The sequence below is a fragment of the Oncorhynchus gorbuscha genome, linkage group LG08 (assembly GCF_021184085.1).
Source record: "Oncorhynchus gorbuscha isolate QuinsamMale2020 ecotype Even-year linkage group LG08, OgorEven_v1.0, whole genome shotgun sequence".
NCBI lineage: Eukaryota > Metazoa > Chordata > Actinopteri > Salmoniformes > Salmonidae > Oncorhynchus > Oncorhynchus gorbuscha.
In genome coordinates this window covers 27862948-27880399 of record NC_060180.1, presented here as the reverse complement: position 1 = coordinate 27880399, position 17452 = coordinate 27862948, and the positions used below count along the sequence as shown (strand labels likewise).

General features: G+C 40.1%; 1 protein-coding gene across 1 annotated transcript in view; it reads right to left on the bottom strand.

Moving 5' to 3' along the window:
* The window catches only part of si:dkey-192p21.6 (uncharacterized protein LOC565246 homolog), a 43323-nt gene that overhangs the window by 6508 nt on the left and 19363 nt on the right, over positions 1 to 17452 (bottom strand). Inside the window, exons 8-15 of the mRNA XM_046359016.1 lie at positions 14059 to 14135; positions 13319 to 13349; positions 10698 to 10858; positions 6550 to 6662; positions 6213 to 6334; positions 4697 to 4820; positions 4380 to 4466; positions 3487 to 3564 (exon numbers count right to left, since the gene is read on the bottom strand). Coding sequence (XP_046214972.1) covers positions 3487 to 3564; positions 4380 to 4466; positions 4697 to 4820; positions 6213 to 6334; positions 6550 to 6662; positions 10698 to 10858; positions 13319 to 13349; positions 14059 to 14135 — 793 coding nt within the window. The remainder of the gene's footprint in view (positions 1 to 3486; positions 3565 to 4379; positions 4467 to 4696; positions 4821 to 6212; positions 6335 to 6549; positions 6663 to 10697; positions 10859 to 13318; positions 13350 to 14058; positions 14136 to 17452) is intronic.

Sequence of the window (17452 nt, the reverse complement as noted above, 5' to 3'; positions counted from 1 at the left end):
TTAGTAATCTACTTGAGAACCATTTAGGGTTCAAGTAAAACTTTTGAATAAGTGAAGCTTTTAGAGAGAGGTTTAGTGCTTTTATATTTAATAATCTCAACTCACCCAATTCATATTCATTATATAGATATGCACGCTTTATTTTGTTTTGTTTAGCGTCCCAGATAAAGCGAAATAGGTTTTCTATTGAAATTCATTGTGGAGAGCTTGTTTATATATTTTGTGATATGAATACTAAGTATGTCTACTTCACCATCAGCCCATTTTATAGGTAAACTGCAGGGTAATGTAAAAGTTGTATTTTTTTAAAGATCCAATACGTAATATTGTACACGCATAATTAGGTTTTAGTCCACAGAGTACAGAAATGTTATCTAGATCTTCAATGAGACATTGCAGTGATCTAGCTTGCGGACTTAATATAAAACTTGAGTCATCGGCACACATGGACACCTTTTGATTTCTAATCCTATAATGTTGTTATTGGATCTGATTTTAATAGCTAGCATTTCAATGGCCATAATGAATAGATATGGTGACAGCAGACACCCTTGTTTAACTCCTCTTGACAATTCAAAACTCTCAGAGCCGTTATTTACTATTTTGCACCTGGGGTTGCTATACATTATTTTTTTTTACCCATTTTATAAGAGAATCACCGAAATTGAAAAAATCCAGGCATTTATAAATCAAATACAGTATTACTTCATCAAATGCCTTTTCAAAATCTGCTATAAATACCAGGCCTGGCTTTTTAGATGTTTCATGATGTTCTATTATTTCTAGTAGTTGTTGTATATTATCCATGTAAAAAACCTGTCTGATCAGGATGAACAATACCTCCTAAAAACCTTGTGCTATGCATTTTGGTAGTATTTTTGCATCACAACATTGAAGTGTAAGGGGCCTCCAGTTTTTGAGATAAACTGGGTCTTTATATTTACCATCTTGGTCTTTAGTCGCTCTGGATAAGAGCGTCTGCTAAATGACTTAAATGTAATGTAAATGTAATCTTGGTCTTGTTTTAATAATAGAGAAATCAGACCTTCCTGCTGAGAACCTGACAGACTACCATTTCTATAGGAGTAGTTAAAACAATCTAACAATGGAGCTTTTAGTATTTCAAAAAAGGCTTGATATACCTCTACTTGTATGCCATCAAGCCCTGGGCTTTTTCCAGACTGAAAAGATTTAATAGCCTCAAAAAAGGTCGTCCTCTTTAATTTGGCCTTCGCACTGATCTTTCTGTACGTTTGTTAATTTTACATTTTTAAAATATTATTTCGAAAGAATTCCTTACCGCAATGACTTTGTAGCATGTTTGCGTCTCAGAGATACCCATAGAAAAAGTCAGAAAAGACACCTCTACAGAACAAGCATTACACCCTCAGCTTCGTTTACATGCGAAAACAGATCGATGCTGTGCTTCCAACTGCCATTGGCAGTGTCTTATTTGAACCACTATTTCTGCAAACAGCTTTTGAAGACAACACATTATATATCTGCCTATTCTATAGGACACCTCCAACATAACAATAACATACAGTACAGAGTATTGTAATATTGTTATGGCTGCTAGTGCTAACTGGTAAATTGTACGACAGAAATATCAAAATAGAGCGAACATTGGCCGGTAATGTTTTTACATGAAGGGGGCTTACTTTATCACCCTGCGCCTCTGGGAGGTACAAAATGGATCTAATTTATTTTGGCTCCCCAAGCTACTCGCCCTATAATAACAGTCAATAAGATTCAACCCAAGAAACATAATGGACAGATTTGTCATAGGAGTTGAAGATAACATTTAAATGCCTCTGATGGGGCCTCTGATGATGTTGAACTGCTTCACAGAACACACAAATACATTCCCCTTTTTATAAGGTGGTGCATCGGAATCCCATTATACAATCTGCTTTAAAAAGGTATGATTGTACCTGAAATTGGGGTCTGTTTTGTTCTCAATAATTATCGAAATAATTGCTTCATGTTAACATAATCTACGAAATCAAATATAATTATCTACATCAAAGGATAATTCATTTATGATATAATGGAAAATCAAACCTATGCTAATTTGAATACTTATAATAAGACTTAATAAAACTCTAAAACCAGGCAAATAGCCTCCTCCATTTTACAGTGTATATAGCAGCCTCAAGATATTCCCATCCGGAGTCTGTTTGGTTCCTTGTTTTTCCTTGCCTTGTTGAGACTTCAAAAGGTTTCTGATCCAGCTAAAACCTCTCCATCACCACCCCTGGTCACCGGGTCCTGGAACTCAAGATCCCTTCCCTTCCACCATAACATGGAACCTCTAACTACAGCCAAGGCCATGTAACTCTGCCAGCTCTGCATCATGCATTGTCCCACTCATTCTTGACATAATTAACATAGTCCATATGATTAGGCTAAACGTAAAATCACTACATGGGATCTCGTTTGAGTGGAGGGTCAAACAGATGAAAAGAGTGGTCGACATTTCACATAACACTTACCGTTTCCCCCCACGGGATAAAGCCCCCCCCCCCCCAAATGAAATAGTGGCCAGCTTGTATCCCTTTCTTATTTTGAGACCACCCACACACAGCACTGTCCCACCAAAACAGTAACATTACCCGTCAATGTATGTAAGAAACACAATGGTTTCATAATGACTAATCTTTACATCAATATCACCGGTGTACCTCACTTCTGGTCCTGGAGGACCGAAGCGCAGAGGCGTTTGTTCCAGCTCAGCACTCAAACGATGGATCCAGCTTATTTTGGTTTTTGATGACTGGTAGATTTTTCTAATCAGATGTTAGCTGACAATATTATGGTTAGACTGGGACAAAAGTTGTTGAGTACCAGTAGTGAGGAATACTGGTTTATACTGTCGCATAAAACCAGGATCTGCTAATGTAAATTTAATCTTAGGGTAGGGTACAACCATACACTTCAACAGAGCATAGTAAACAGAGAGGAGAACATGAGCTCTTTGCCATGATGTCGGAGCTTAATGTAACTAATATCCAGGATTCGTAAATTCTGAATTCACACATGAGAGACACACAAGCAATGAGAGACACACAAGCAATGAGAGACAGAGACTATCCCCTGGGACAGAAGATACTTGTGTCTGCCCGGAAACAGACATGGTTGTGTTGTTTTAACATACACAGAGATCTCATACCTACTACAGACAGACTGCTAATGAGCTGTTACGACTAACTAGTGACTAAAAAGTGAAACGCCAAATGACTTACTTTTCTTTATAGTGCCACATCGTCATGTGGCTTCCCTTATAAACTAAGATATAACCACCAATAGACTGCAGGGGAGAGGCATTTGTTTTAGTCTTGTTTGGTCTTTGGTATTTTTATTTGAAAGGAAATTATTACATATATCGTGGGCTGTGGTGTTGACTTATCCCAAAGTAATGCAGAAAGAGACTAAGACATGCCAGTAATATTTCTAAACAGATGTGGGAGGCTTTACAGTACATACCAGGAGGATGGCCCATACTAGGAATCGGGAGAGGACGCTGATATTCTTTTTCCTGTAAAAAATGAGAATTTTTCCCGCCTGTGGAAATAAAGGACACTGATAAGCAGGCTAGGAATACAGGTAATTTAATCGTTACTGATACTTTGAAGGAGAAAATCCTTTAAACAGGTTAGATGTAGTCGGTTAACTAAATTGGCCCATAAAGTGGATGTGGTTGTTGTGTGCCTCTGGTATGGCGGTCATATTTCTCATATCCCTTTGGTGCCAGATGTGGCATGTAAGTCACTAGCGCTCTCTGATTAATTTGGTGATGATGAATATGTCTCAGCTGAGGACATTAGCATGGGCAAACACAGGCGAGGGGAGTGGACACCTGGCGTGTCGTCTAAGACTCGCTGACTGAAGGGCTCAGCGCTAACCGCCCACAGGGAATTGCGCTATGCGGCTGCTTTCGCATGGCAACTTCCCACTGCGAAAACGGTTTAACACGACGTTGTCGCCATCAAAGTGCAAGAGTTGTTTCAAAGGCTCCCACCCTAAAGACCCCCAAACTCCGTCCTCACCTTCGGACGACATTCTGTGTCAATAACGGAGAGCAGCTGTGCAGACATGAGGCGGGAAAATGTCCCTGAGACAACCTCCATTTTAGTAGACTACTGATTCAACCTTAGTGTTATGGTGCAGGGACAAATCATAAAAAAATTGAAAGACAAATGAAAAAAGGAATGAAATATCCATACATGACCTTTGTTATTCAAGTTTTGAAATATCGTGAAAACACATGCGTAAGAGGGCCTTAAAACCTTTGGCCTTTTTTAAAAGTTACGACTGAGGTACATAATCTGGTAAAAACGGTACAAAAATATTGGGTCAAAAACTTGAGGGCTGCTTACTTGCATCCCCATGAATCCCATTACAATGGAGTTGATAGTACCCAGAACCCCCTCTGGGTCAAAGGGCTGGGTAGTATGATATATTGCCTGAAAAACACAACATGAGAAGAACGAACAAGCCATTTCCCATGGAGCAGGTTAATGTAAAGACAATTTCACTAATGTGAAATTTTTTTGTATTTGTTTTGTAACAATGTGCTTGCCATTAGATTCCCTAAGTTAAGTTGATATTCTTATCATTTGCTGACCTAAAAAGTGATCAAATCTGAAATATTATATAAAAAATAGAAGAGAGAAAACTGTAATACTCCTCCTACCTTGCATGTTGGCCAATGGTAGATGTTATCTCCTAATAACCACTTGTCAATGTACCCAGCTGCTCCCCCAGTACAGTTGGGATAAAGGCCATTATCCCCAATCCCACCTGCCCCTAAATAACCTCTTTTGGAAACAAAATCCTAGATCAGACTTCTACATCTATAGTACAAATCAAAAGTTTAGACACACCTACTCATTGAAGGGCTTTTATTAATTTTTACTATTTTCTACATTGTAGAACAATAGTGAAGACATCAAAACTAGCACAGCATTCTGCAACAAACCGCCATCCCATCTGGTTTGCACTTAGAGGGACTATGATTTGTTTTTCACCAGGACAATGACCCAAAACACACCTCTAGGCTGTGTAAGGGCTATTTGACCAATAAGGAGTGATGAGTGCTGCATCAGATGACCTGACCTCCACAATCACCTGACCTCAACCCAATGGAGATGGTTTTGGATGAGTTGGACCACAGAGTGAAGGAAAATCAGCCAACAAGTACTCAGCATTTGTGGGAACTCCTTCAAGACTGATGGAAAAGCATTCCAAGTGAAGCTGGTTGAGAGAATGCCAAGAGTTTGCAAAGCTGTCATAAAGGAAAAAGGTCTCTACGTTGAATAATTTGTTTAACACCTTTTGGGTTACTACATGATTCCATGTGTTATTTCATAGTTTTGATGTCTTCACTATTATTCTACAATGTAGAAAATAGTTTTAAAAAACAACAAAAAAAACCTTAGTGTGTCCAGACATTTGACTGGTACTGTACATCTAATCACAACACACATATTGTACAGTGTATGTTGATGAGAAAGACAAGGACAATAGTAAAAATGGTTTTCATAATCCACATTTAGTCAAACATACTCAGCTGCCTTGGGAGGCACAACACTGCCAGGCAGGGTCAAGCACAGAGGAGAGAGGAGCACAGAAAAACTGAAAAGGAGGAATAGAAGTGGAGCACAGAGAGGACAGAGACAGGGAGGAAGGAGAGTGAGGAAGATGGATCCTCTGCCTTGGTCTAAATGTACATGGCAGACTGAGATTGGCTAATTATCCCCTCTGAAGCAACAACCACAGACCCTTAAATCACAGTGACTTATAAAACCAGCTAGCTAGCACAACACATGCTGCACAGGGCACACTAACACCTGCCCAGTTAAAGCCACAGACGCAACCACAGCCACAGCATCACCCCAGTTTACTGGTCCAAATATCACATCACCATAGCACATATAAATATCAAACATAATTGTTTTCATTGTCATCACTCCTTGGCTTAAAAATGATTTATAAGGTCTCCATATTAGGACAGTCACCCATCCAAATCCCATGGATGTGTGACTTTGTCATAATCTGGACACCATAATGTAGTTACTGTATATTGTAGAGATAATTGTTTATTGGATTTGGTACATCACATAGTGATAATCTATCAAGGTCTTTATAATGATAATCACATGATAAACTGAAAAACCTTTTTAGTGTGTGTATTCAGGCATTTGACTTACGTGGGACAGTTAGGCACAGGCAATAGAAAGGTGAGACACAGCCATAATATCTCCAGGAGAATAATGAAGATCCACTCTGGCCAATACAAGACCACATCCTGGACAGGGTCCCACCAGCGATCCTACAGTTAGACCAGGCAAAATTAATTTAATTGACACATTAAACTTGGCGTAGTCGGCAGGATGGCATTTTAGGGAATAGCACCCTAGCTTTCCAAGTGTTACATAATGCAAAAACCTGCGCGTAGCAACCACCTACACTTTCTATGGTCTTATACGTTTGCTTTCCAGAGTGTAATTACTGATGAAAACGAACTTGACAAAGTCAGAGTCTCACCCTGCTCAGTGGGATCTCTCTCATGCCACAGAAAGTCTGCATCAGAGACAGTATGAAGTAGGTGAATCCCAGACGCTGGAGGACTCCAGGGATTCTCAGCCAAGACCAAGATACTGTAACACAGAGAATGACTCTTCACACAGACCTGTGATCATTGACCAGAACACTGTAATACAGCCAGTGTCACCAACACAGAGAAATGGCTATATTCTGGGCTGTGACTTTGTCATATCCTCATAAGCCTGCAACAAGAACTGCAACAAATACATGTACAGTCCAAAAGCTCCAACTGTCTGGAGTTATACTTTTACACTGGAGTTATAGGCTATACACTGAGCATTGACGCAATAACAAAATGAAATACAGACATTCTTGAAACGGTGCATAACTATTTCTGATGACTTAAGCTACTATTTGCACAGGAAAGGAATAGTATCAACCATTGACAGCTGGGCGACCACAATAATTCTGTTCCATGAGGGAGGATATGGGTGGAAATGAGTGTCTTCGGATGTTGAGGTGCGTGTCCGGGAGGTGGAAGGCTCATCAAAGATTCCCTGTTATCTCCAGGCCCAGGCAAATTGGGGAGGACATGAATGGCCTTCAGTTCAGATATTGATGGTAATCTCCACATTAGTTAATAGAAAATCTCTTTGTGGCACAAAGATCATTCCAAAAATATATAATCCCAATCATTGATCTGGACAAATCAAATAAGAAGCGGAAATGTATTTTTCCACAGGAAAAGAGGAAGCGCTTTGGGTGACTAATAACATGTTTGTTAAGTCCATAGGTTACACTCCTATGAGATTGGTCTCTTGTCTCTGCTATCTCTCACAACACTCATCATTATCAAGTTCAATATGCAAGCATGAAACATCCACAAAAGTTACTTTGAAGTTAATCATTATGGCTACTGCATGGTCTTTATGAGTCATGCATCAGTATTAACCCGTTTCACTTGTGGGAATTGGCCTATATGGATAAGGGTAGATTGAAATGCTTATGCATAACCATGGTAGAAGTTGAGATGGGAAAAGTATATTATAATATGGGAAAAAGGAATTGGGACTCCCAATCACGGCCGGTTGTGATACAGCCTGGAACCGAACCAGGGTCAGGAGGGACGCCTCTAGCACTGAGATGCAGTGTCTTAGACCGCTGCGCCACTCAGGAGCCCTCAAATGGCTTTAATCAATATACTCTGAGTATAAGCTTGTTAAAGATGAAAATTCTAAAACTCAGAGAATTCTTCCGGTTGGATGTGGCAAATTATTACAAAGTGGAAATAAATGGGTTCCTGAATCAAATAAAGCATAGTGATGAAGAATCAAATGGAAGGACATTTTATGGAGTGGGACTTGAATCAATGGAAATGTATCCAAACCCCGCAATAAGTTAGGCTATTAGTGTACATGCAATCACCTCATAACAGCTAAAGCTGACTTGCGCTCCAAAAACTAAAACCAACCTGTATATCGGCAGTAAAGCTAACCTTTCCCTTTTAACCAGCGGCTGGTCATTTTGAATGGGTAAAAACACATCAAAGGTGTTCATGTGACCACAAGAGCAGTATGCATATTGAACGAATTGAAGCACCTCCATTTCCTTATTAGATAAAACCCAGGGTTAGACATGACAAGGGCATCATGGGGAGGGTGGAGAGAGACAGCGGCAAAACGACACTGTCTACAGTGCTGGATGGGAAAACTCATGATCTTGTTATGAGAGGTTTTACACTACGTGGCATCTACAGTCTACAGCTGGTACCATGTAACACTATCTGTTGAAAATGTCCATTACAGCAACACTGGTTGTTTTTGCTCAAATCCTTGTTTTTGTTAAATGTCCCCTGATGCTGTGTTCCCCACTGCGAGCAATAACAATATATATTTTTTAACCCGGTTACAGAGACATCCACCCAGGAAAGTCCATTAGCGCCAGGGTTAGCTAATGTGTGAAGGGCGCCCGTTCTGACCCTCGTGGACAGTAATAACTCCACATTGTCCCGACAGCTTTCCTCATTTAACCCTGTCACGTCTCTGGCAGCCAGCCGCTGCCCGCTACCCTACTATGCTGTCAGACTTCATAATCATAATCCAACAGGGGCTTTACATAAGAAAAACATTGCAATTGTTCCAGAATTTAGCATGGCGACCAAGAACAAGATCTAGGTGTCACGCCCGGACCTTAGAGATCCTTATTATTCTCTATGTTTGGTTAGGTCAGGTTGTGACTCGGGTGGGAAAGTCTATGTTTTCTATTTCTTTGTTTTTTTTGCAGAGTGTGGTTCCAATCAGAGGCAGCTGTTTATCGTTGTCTCCGATTGGGGATCATATATAAGTTGCCATTTTTCTTTTGGGTTTTGTGGGGTCTTGTTTAGTGTCTGTAACTCACAGAACTGTTCGCTTTGTTATTTTGTTTGTGTTTTTTGTTAATAAAAATCATGAACACTTTCCACGATGCGCTTTGTTCCACTCCTTCCGACGAGAGTTGTTACACTAGGAAACATTGAACTCCACAGTTTGTAATGAAGATACTTTTGTATACATATATAGTGTATGTGTGGATGTATAGTGTATGAGTGGATTCTGCTATTTCAGCCACACCGGCCTCTGATCGGTGTATAATATCAAGCACACTGCCATGCAATCTCCATAGACAAACATTGGCGAAGGAATAGCCTTACTGAAGAGCTCAATGACTTTCAACGTGGCACCGTCATAGGATGTTTGCCCTGCCAGAGCCACACGAGTTCACAGAACTGGACCGCTTAGTGCTAAAGCTCGTAGCGCATAAAAATCATTTGTCCTCATCTGAAATCACTATAGAGTTCCAAACTGCCTCTGGAAACACAATAACTTTTTGTCAGGTGCTTCATGAAATGGGTTTCAATGGCAGAGTAGCCACACACAAGCCTAAGATCACCATACGCAATGCCAAGCATCGGCTGGAGTGGTATAAAGCTTCCCACCATTGGAAGGGAAAGGGGGATACCTCGTCAGTTGCACAACTGAATGCCTTCAACTGAAATGTGTCTTCCGCATTTAACCAAACATTTCTGAATAAGACAGATGCGGGCACTGCCTTAATCGACATCCACATGGACTCTGGAGCAGTGGAAACGCATTTTCTGGAGTGATGAATCCACAGGATGTTGGTGGCACCTTAATTAGTGAGAATGGGCTCATGGAGTGGAATACATCAACAAACATGGTTTCCATGTGTTTGATGCCATTCCATTTACTCCATTCCAGCCATTATTATGAGCCGTCCTCCCCACAGCAGCCTCCACTTGATGAATCACGCTTCACCATCTGGCAGCCCGACGGACGAATCTGGCTTTGGCGGATGTCAGGAGAACGCTATCTGCCCCAATGCTTAGTGCCAACTGTAAAGTTTGGTGGATGATGAATAATGGTCTGGGGATGTTTTTCTTGGTTCGGGCTAGGCCCCTTAGTTCCAGTGAAGGGAAATCTTAACGCTACAGCATACAGTGACATTCTAGACTATTCTCTGCTTCAAACTTTGTGGCAACAGTTTGGGGACTGCCCTTTCCTGTTTCAGCATGACAATGCTACAGAAATGGTTTGTCGAGATCTGTGTGGAAGAACTGGACTGGCCTGCACAGAGCCCTGACCTGAACCCCATTGACCACCTTTGGGATGAATTGGAACGCAGACTGCGAGCCAGGCTTAATCGCCCAGCATCAGTGCCCCGACATCACTAATACTCTTGTGGCTGAATGGAAGCAAGTCCCTGCAGCAATGTTCCAACATCTAGTGGATGTAGCAAAGGTGGGTCCAACTCCATATTAATGCTCATGATTTTGGAATAAGATGTTCGACGAGCAGGTGTCCACACACTTTTGGTCATGTAATGTATCTAATGGTATCTAAACAATAGTTTTCCAAACTCATCATGGTAAGGTCATATGGAAACAGGAAGATACTGGTGGGGAATGTTTGCAATGACTTGCTACAGATTCAGCTCCTGAACTGCTTCAATAGCAAGAGTTTTATAACTTTAATTACTTATTGCATGTTTCATTACTCCCATATGTTTCTGGTGCATGCATGGTTATGATTTAGGGTTCACAACGTTCCTTGGTAAATCAAACATTTTTTGTAAAAAAAGTGTGTACCTACATAATCCATCCTTTGGAGAGTAGTTTATGAAACAAAAGCCGATAAGGATGAGGACCACAGTTCTCCATGTTAGCTTTCGTATTAGCTGCCGACGGCTAACTCCCTTTTTCTGCATGGAGGTGAAGGCCAATACTACAGACGTCCCAAGGATGAACACAAACCTGAATGACACACACAGTGAAACATTACAGTACTCGGAGACAACTCAATTAAAGGGACATTGCACTCGAAGATCAACGTTTGCCAGATGTTGTCCTACCTCAAAAGCACTCTAATATCAAGATACATCTATGTCCCACACCTTCGACTGTGTTTGTCCAGCTGTGCTTCAACCCCAAAGGAATGTATATGATAAGCACCGCAAGTCTAGAAATTACATGATGCTTATCTTGTCCATTCATTTTGGATTGTGGCTTATAGCTGAATCTACAAAATAATTTTGAGGTAAAAAAAAAAAAAAAAAAAAATTGGACAAACTTTGATTTTGGAGTGTAATATCACTTTAATTAGTTACAATATCGAAGGATAAAGGATAATCTTGCTGGTCAAAGGGTCTAATGCCATTTCCGGATAACTTATATATATAGTGGGGCAAAAAGTATTTAGTCAGCCACCAATTGTGCAAGTTCTCCCACTTAAAAAGATGAGAGAGGCCTGTAATTTTCATCATAGGTACACTTCAACTATGACATTCAAAATTAGAGAAATAAATGCCATAAAATCACATTGTAGGATTTTTAATGAATTGTTTGGCAAATTATGGTGGAAAATAAGTATTTGGTCACCTACAAACAAGCAAGAATTCTGGCTCTCACAGACCTGTAACTTCTTCTTTAAGAGGCTCCTCTGTCCTCCACTCGTTACCTGTATTAATGGCACCTGTTTGAACTTGTTATCACTATGAAAGACACCTGTCCACAACCTCAAACAGTCACACTCCAAACTCCACTATGGCCAAGAACTAAGAGCTGTCAAAGGACACCAGAAACAAAATTGTAGACCTGCACCAGGCTGGGAAGACTGAATCTGCAATAAGTAAGCAGCTTGGTTTGAAGAAATCAACTGTGGGAGCAATTATTATGAAATGGAAGACATACAAAACCACTGATAATCTTCCTCGATCTGGGGCTCCACACAAGATCTCACCCAGTGGGGTCAAAATGATCACAAGAACGGTGAGCAAAAATCCCAGAACCACACGGGGAGACCTAGTGAATGTCCTGCAGAGAGCTGGGACCAAAGTAACAAAGCCTACCATCAGTAACACACTACGCCACCAGGGACTCAAATCCTGCAGTGCCAGACGTGTCACCCTGCTTAAGCCAGTACATGTCCAGGCCCGTCTGAAGTATGCTAGAGAGCATTTGGATGATCCAGAAGAAGATTGGGAGAATGTAATATGGTCAGATGAAACCAAAATATAACTTTTTGGTAAAAACTCAACTCGTCGTGTTTGGAGGACAAAGAATGCTGAGTTGCATCCAAAGAACACCATACCTACTGTGAAGCATGGGGGTGGAAACATCATGCTTTGGGGCTGTTTTTCTGCAAAGGGACCAGGACGACTGATCCGTGTAAAGGAAAGAATGAATGGGGCCATGTATTGTGAGATTTTGAGTGAAAACCTCCTTTCATCAGCAAGGGCATTGAAGATGAAACGTGGCTGGCTCTTTCAGCATGACAATGATCCCAAACACACCGCCCGCGCAACGGAGGAGTAGCTTTGTAAGAAGCATTTCAAGGTCCTGGAGTGGCCTAGCCAGTCTCCAGATCTCAACCCCATAGAAAATATTTGGAGGGAGTGGAAAGTCCGTGTTGCCCAGCAACAGCCCCAAAACATCACTGCTCTAGAGGAAATCTGCATGGAGGAATGGGCCAAAATACCAGCAACAGTGTGTGAAAACCTCGTGAAGACTTACAGAAAACGTTTGACCTCTGTCATTGCCAACAAAGGGTATATAACAAAGTATTGAGATAAACTTTTGTTATTGACCAAATACTTATTTTCCACCATAATTTGCAAATAAATTCATTAAAAATCCTACAATGGGATTTTCTAGATTTTTTTCCTCATTTTGTCTGTCATAGTTGAAGTGTACCTATGATGAAAATTACAGGCCTCTCTCATCTTTTTAAGTGGGGGAACTTGCACAATTGGTGGCTGACTAAATACTTTTTTGCCCCACTGTAGATAGGCTATACTGTTACAGTGATACACACCACCCATGTAAAGTTCCTGGCTATGACGCCCTGATTCTAATCGCGTCATCACTGCACAATACCCTTCTGTGTTCAATAAACATTTGGGACTAAACAATTTAGTGCATAAGATTCAATCATGTTCAGTCTTAAACAAGTGTCTGTATGTCTGAGCAAAGGAGTCCTAACCACACACTGTCAATTAGTTATCAAATTGGTCGAAACAAAAGGTAACGCAACACGCGTCATTGTGGTGTTAGTTACAGTGCAGTGCTAATCAGAGATCGCGTGATCCGTGTGAACTACTTGACCGTGTTCGCAACGTAGGAGCATAATTAGCTCGAAGCGTGTGTTAGAGCTTCCTCTGCTCGTGCCTGTAATAATTCTACAGTGATCCTGACAGTCGTTGCAGTGAAACCCACCAAGGCATCACAAGATCAGCCACAGTAAGACCTGGAATAAAGAGACATGCTTGTTGGTCACAAGGATCAATACAGATGGATAGACCAAGCAGACAGACACAGACAGACCGTATTCATACTGTCATAAAGTGCATGATTAAATGTAGACATTCAGTCAGAGAAACTGTGAGAAACAAAACCTACAGTATACCCACTACGCTACTAAATATCTATAGTTCTCGGTTTTCTGTCCAGATAATCAAGACTAGCAATACAAACTGGGCTCCACTCCAAAACAGCCTGGCCCGTTTGATTAATAATAATTTATTCAATGCCCCTGAAGTCGTTTTTTTTGTTGCTTTTATAGTTGGACTTTCAGACTGAGTGATTTATAAACGTCCAAACTTCCATGACGGAGCCACGTAGTTATATCAAAATCCATCAACTTTCCATTGGACTCTATACGATTCAGCCGATGTGATGAAGGGGCTATTATGAAGTTTAAATTGAGTTTGCCTTTAAATACTGTTGGAGATGCACTTGGTAATAGTCTCCATTAAGATTTAACATGCAACCCTCCCTCCTCATCTTCCCCTAGGTTGTTAGTGTTATTGATCCATTGGGAGGGTCCTTGATGGCCTAGATAAGAAATTACACCATTGCCCTCCTTGTTGGTTTGAGCCTGACTTTACAGTAGAATTGATCACGGAGAGAGTTTGGTGTGTATGGTGTGGTGATGTATGTTAGAATTGTATACTAACCATTCCAAGGCGCGTGTTCAAATATCCAGTACCCTCCACCCCCATAGTTCACAAAAACCATGATTGTCAGGGAAAGTCTATAAATATTGAAAAGAAATATAGATTTCAGTTGAACATATAACCAGCTGGTAGGCTGGTATTGTTAATATTGGACATTGACACCTGGCATGAAATTATAAAGAAAATGTTGGTACAGTACATAACTACTTTTCTTTACATAATTTACTTTTAATAAAGACATGACTTCTGAGTCAAATATCAAAAGGCCAAGGGTGTGTATATTCTCAGTGGTGTAAAGTACTTATGTAAAAAATACTTTTGCAGTATCGGTACTTTACTTTACTATTTATATTTTTGACAACTTTTACTTCACAAATTCCTAAAGAAAAGAATGTACTTTTAACGTAATTCATTTCCCCCTGACACCCAAAAGTACTCTTTACATTTTGAATGCTTAGCAGGACAGCAAAATCATCCAAATTCATTTAACATTTACATTTACATTTACATTTACATTAAATTCACACACTTATCAAGAGAACATCCCTGGTCATCTCTTTCTGCCTCTGATCTGGCGGACTCACTGAACACATGCTTTATTTGTAGATTATGTCTGAGTGTTGAAGTGTGCCCTTCGCTATAAGAAACAAGAAAAGTGTGCCGTCTGGTTTTCTTAATATGAGGAATTTGAAGTGATTTATACTTTGCCTTTAACTGGGTGACTACCCCTTTTACTTGAGTCATTTTCTATTAAGATGTCTTTATGACAATTGGGAACTTTTTCCACCACTGTATATTTTCACCCACCGAAACGTAATACAAGGTAATGCAATCTAAGCATAATGAATCACTCAGGAAATGAACACTTGTCCTCTAGATCTACTCGTGCAGGACTGCTGACTAAAGACTTTGACTCTAATTTATGATACACTTATAACTTAGTGCTCGCGAGGGCCGCTGAAACACAGCATACATGATGAAATACCACACTGAATCAGCTGCTACGGGAGACGGGTGTTTGTGTCACATTTCAGAAAATGGGTATTTACATTTACATTGCACAAATTTGCTTCATGGGTATAGTGCCGTAGCTTTCTCAATGGCAGATTCACTCCTTTCACCAGCTATAAAATACCATTACTGCTTTTGATTCATGAGTAATGTTAATGGAAAAAAAATAAAACATTATTTGAGGACCATAAAGCAAAGCTCCCAGTAGAGGTGATCGGATAAGGTGCACTGTGTCTACCTCAGCTTGAGCCTCGCTTGTTTTTCCGCCCAGATTCAATTAAGAAGCACACCAGAAGCCATTACTGCTCCTTTTAGCCCTAACCTGCTGATACAAGATTTGAATCTGGCACTATCATCTCAAAAGGGATATTAAAGCCAAGCGAACTCTGTTGCATACACACATGCATATACACACACATACATTCATGCTCGTATGCACACGCATGCAGGCACGCATGCGCACATGCACAGAAACACACGTCACATGCATCCTCATTCCGATTGTAACGAGTAACGTCCATTAGTCGTCATAGAGACAGAGACAAAGGTTAAGTCATTTTCCCGAGGAAGCCTGTGTAAATTGCTGCAATATAACGACTTATTGCCAATCTTATAAATTAAAAGCATTTGGTGTCTGACTCTCTGGCCTACATCTTTGAGAGAACCATCTTAGTCAGATTAAATTACCAATTCCTAAACCTTCCAATGCCTTATGAAATTGGCTTGTGACAGAGGGCAAAAGATTGTGATTATTAAGCTACTTTACAATGCAAAACATGAGCGCTTCACTCATTTAGTTCAAATTCCAATGATTGTCAGGTTAAAGCACCTAATTTGAATAGACTTGATTGTGGCCATTTGTACCACTTTATCAGCAACTTTACCACTTTATCAGCAAACAGAATCGTTGAAGCTTCTCAGCATAGTAATAACGATTCTGTGATAAACAGTTTGACGAACACCCACCAGATACAGGTGAATTTCTAGACAGACACAACGTCATGACTAATACAGTGGTTATCATTGGATAAAAATAACACAAGCAGTACAACGTGGGATTCAAATGGATTTAATTGACATTTTTTTTGGTCAACAACCTACCCAAAATACTACAATTCTAAAGAAAATCTACATTTTACAATTAATGAAAACGTATTCACCCCCTGAATCAATACATGTTAGAAACACATTTTGCGGTGATTACAGCTGATTACATTAGTTTCTTTCCTGAAAAGCTCCTTGGTCTTTGTAGTTGAATCGATACTTGAAATTCAATACTTGACTGAGGGACCTTACAAATGTTATTTGTATGGGAGACAGAGGAACCCTGATTATTATAGTCCATGTAATTTATTATGTGATTTGTTAAGCCACATTTTACTCCTGCAGGCTTGACCAAACAAATCGGGTGAATGCAATGACTATATTTTAGCTATTTCATTTGTATTAATTTGTAAACATTTGTATCATTTTCTTTTCACAGACATTATGAATGAAACGGCTGTCTTGGGTGGAAGCGCAGCGTGGTTAGTGTTAATCTTAATTTAATAATAATCCAAAACTGAACACTTCAAATTACAAAACAACAAAAGTGACAACCGAAACAGTTCTATCTGGTGCAGACACACAAAGACTGAAAAACAACCACCCACAAACCCCAACAGAAAACAGGCTACCTAAATATGGTTCCCAATCAGAGACAATGACTAACACCTGCCTCTGATTGAGAACCATATCAGGCCAAACAAGAAACCCAACCTAGAAACACAAAACATAGAATACCCACCCAACTCACGTCCTGACCAACTAAAACAAAGAAATAACACAAGAACTAGGGTCAGAACGTGACAATGGAGTATTTTGTGTAGATCAATGACAAAAAAAGACAACTAAATATTTTTCAATCCCACTTTGTAACGCAACAAAACGTGGGGGAAAGTAATCAAAGTGGGTTAAGACTTATTATATCCACTGTGGATGCGCTTGGGACGATAATACCATCACATTCTGGGGGGTTTTGATCTCTTTACATGCATCAGCAATTAGGCTTTAAGTTCTATACACTGCCTCTACAAGCAAATGGATGGCTACACTCAATCACTATTGAGTATTGAGTTACTTACATTATCGCTAGCCACATCAAGTACATGGAAACCCAATCTAGTCATAACAAATGTCTCATACTTGAGAGGAAATGTCATGCTGCTTATTTCAGTGGCCAAATATCAAAGCACAGAATGAAAAGTATACTGTCCCCTCAGTAAACATCCACCTATCGATCAAGTCTATTCATAACATTGGTGCACGTACAGTGCATTCAGAGATAGTATTCAGACCACTTGACTTGTTCCACATTCTGTTACGTTACAGCCTTATTCTAAAA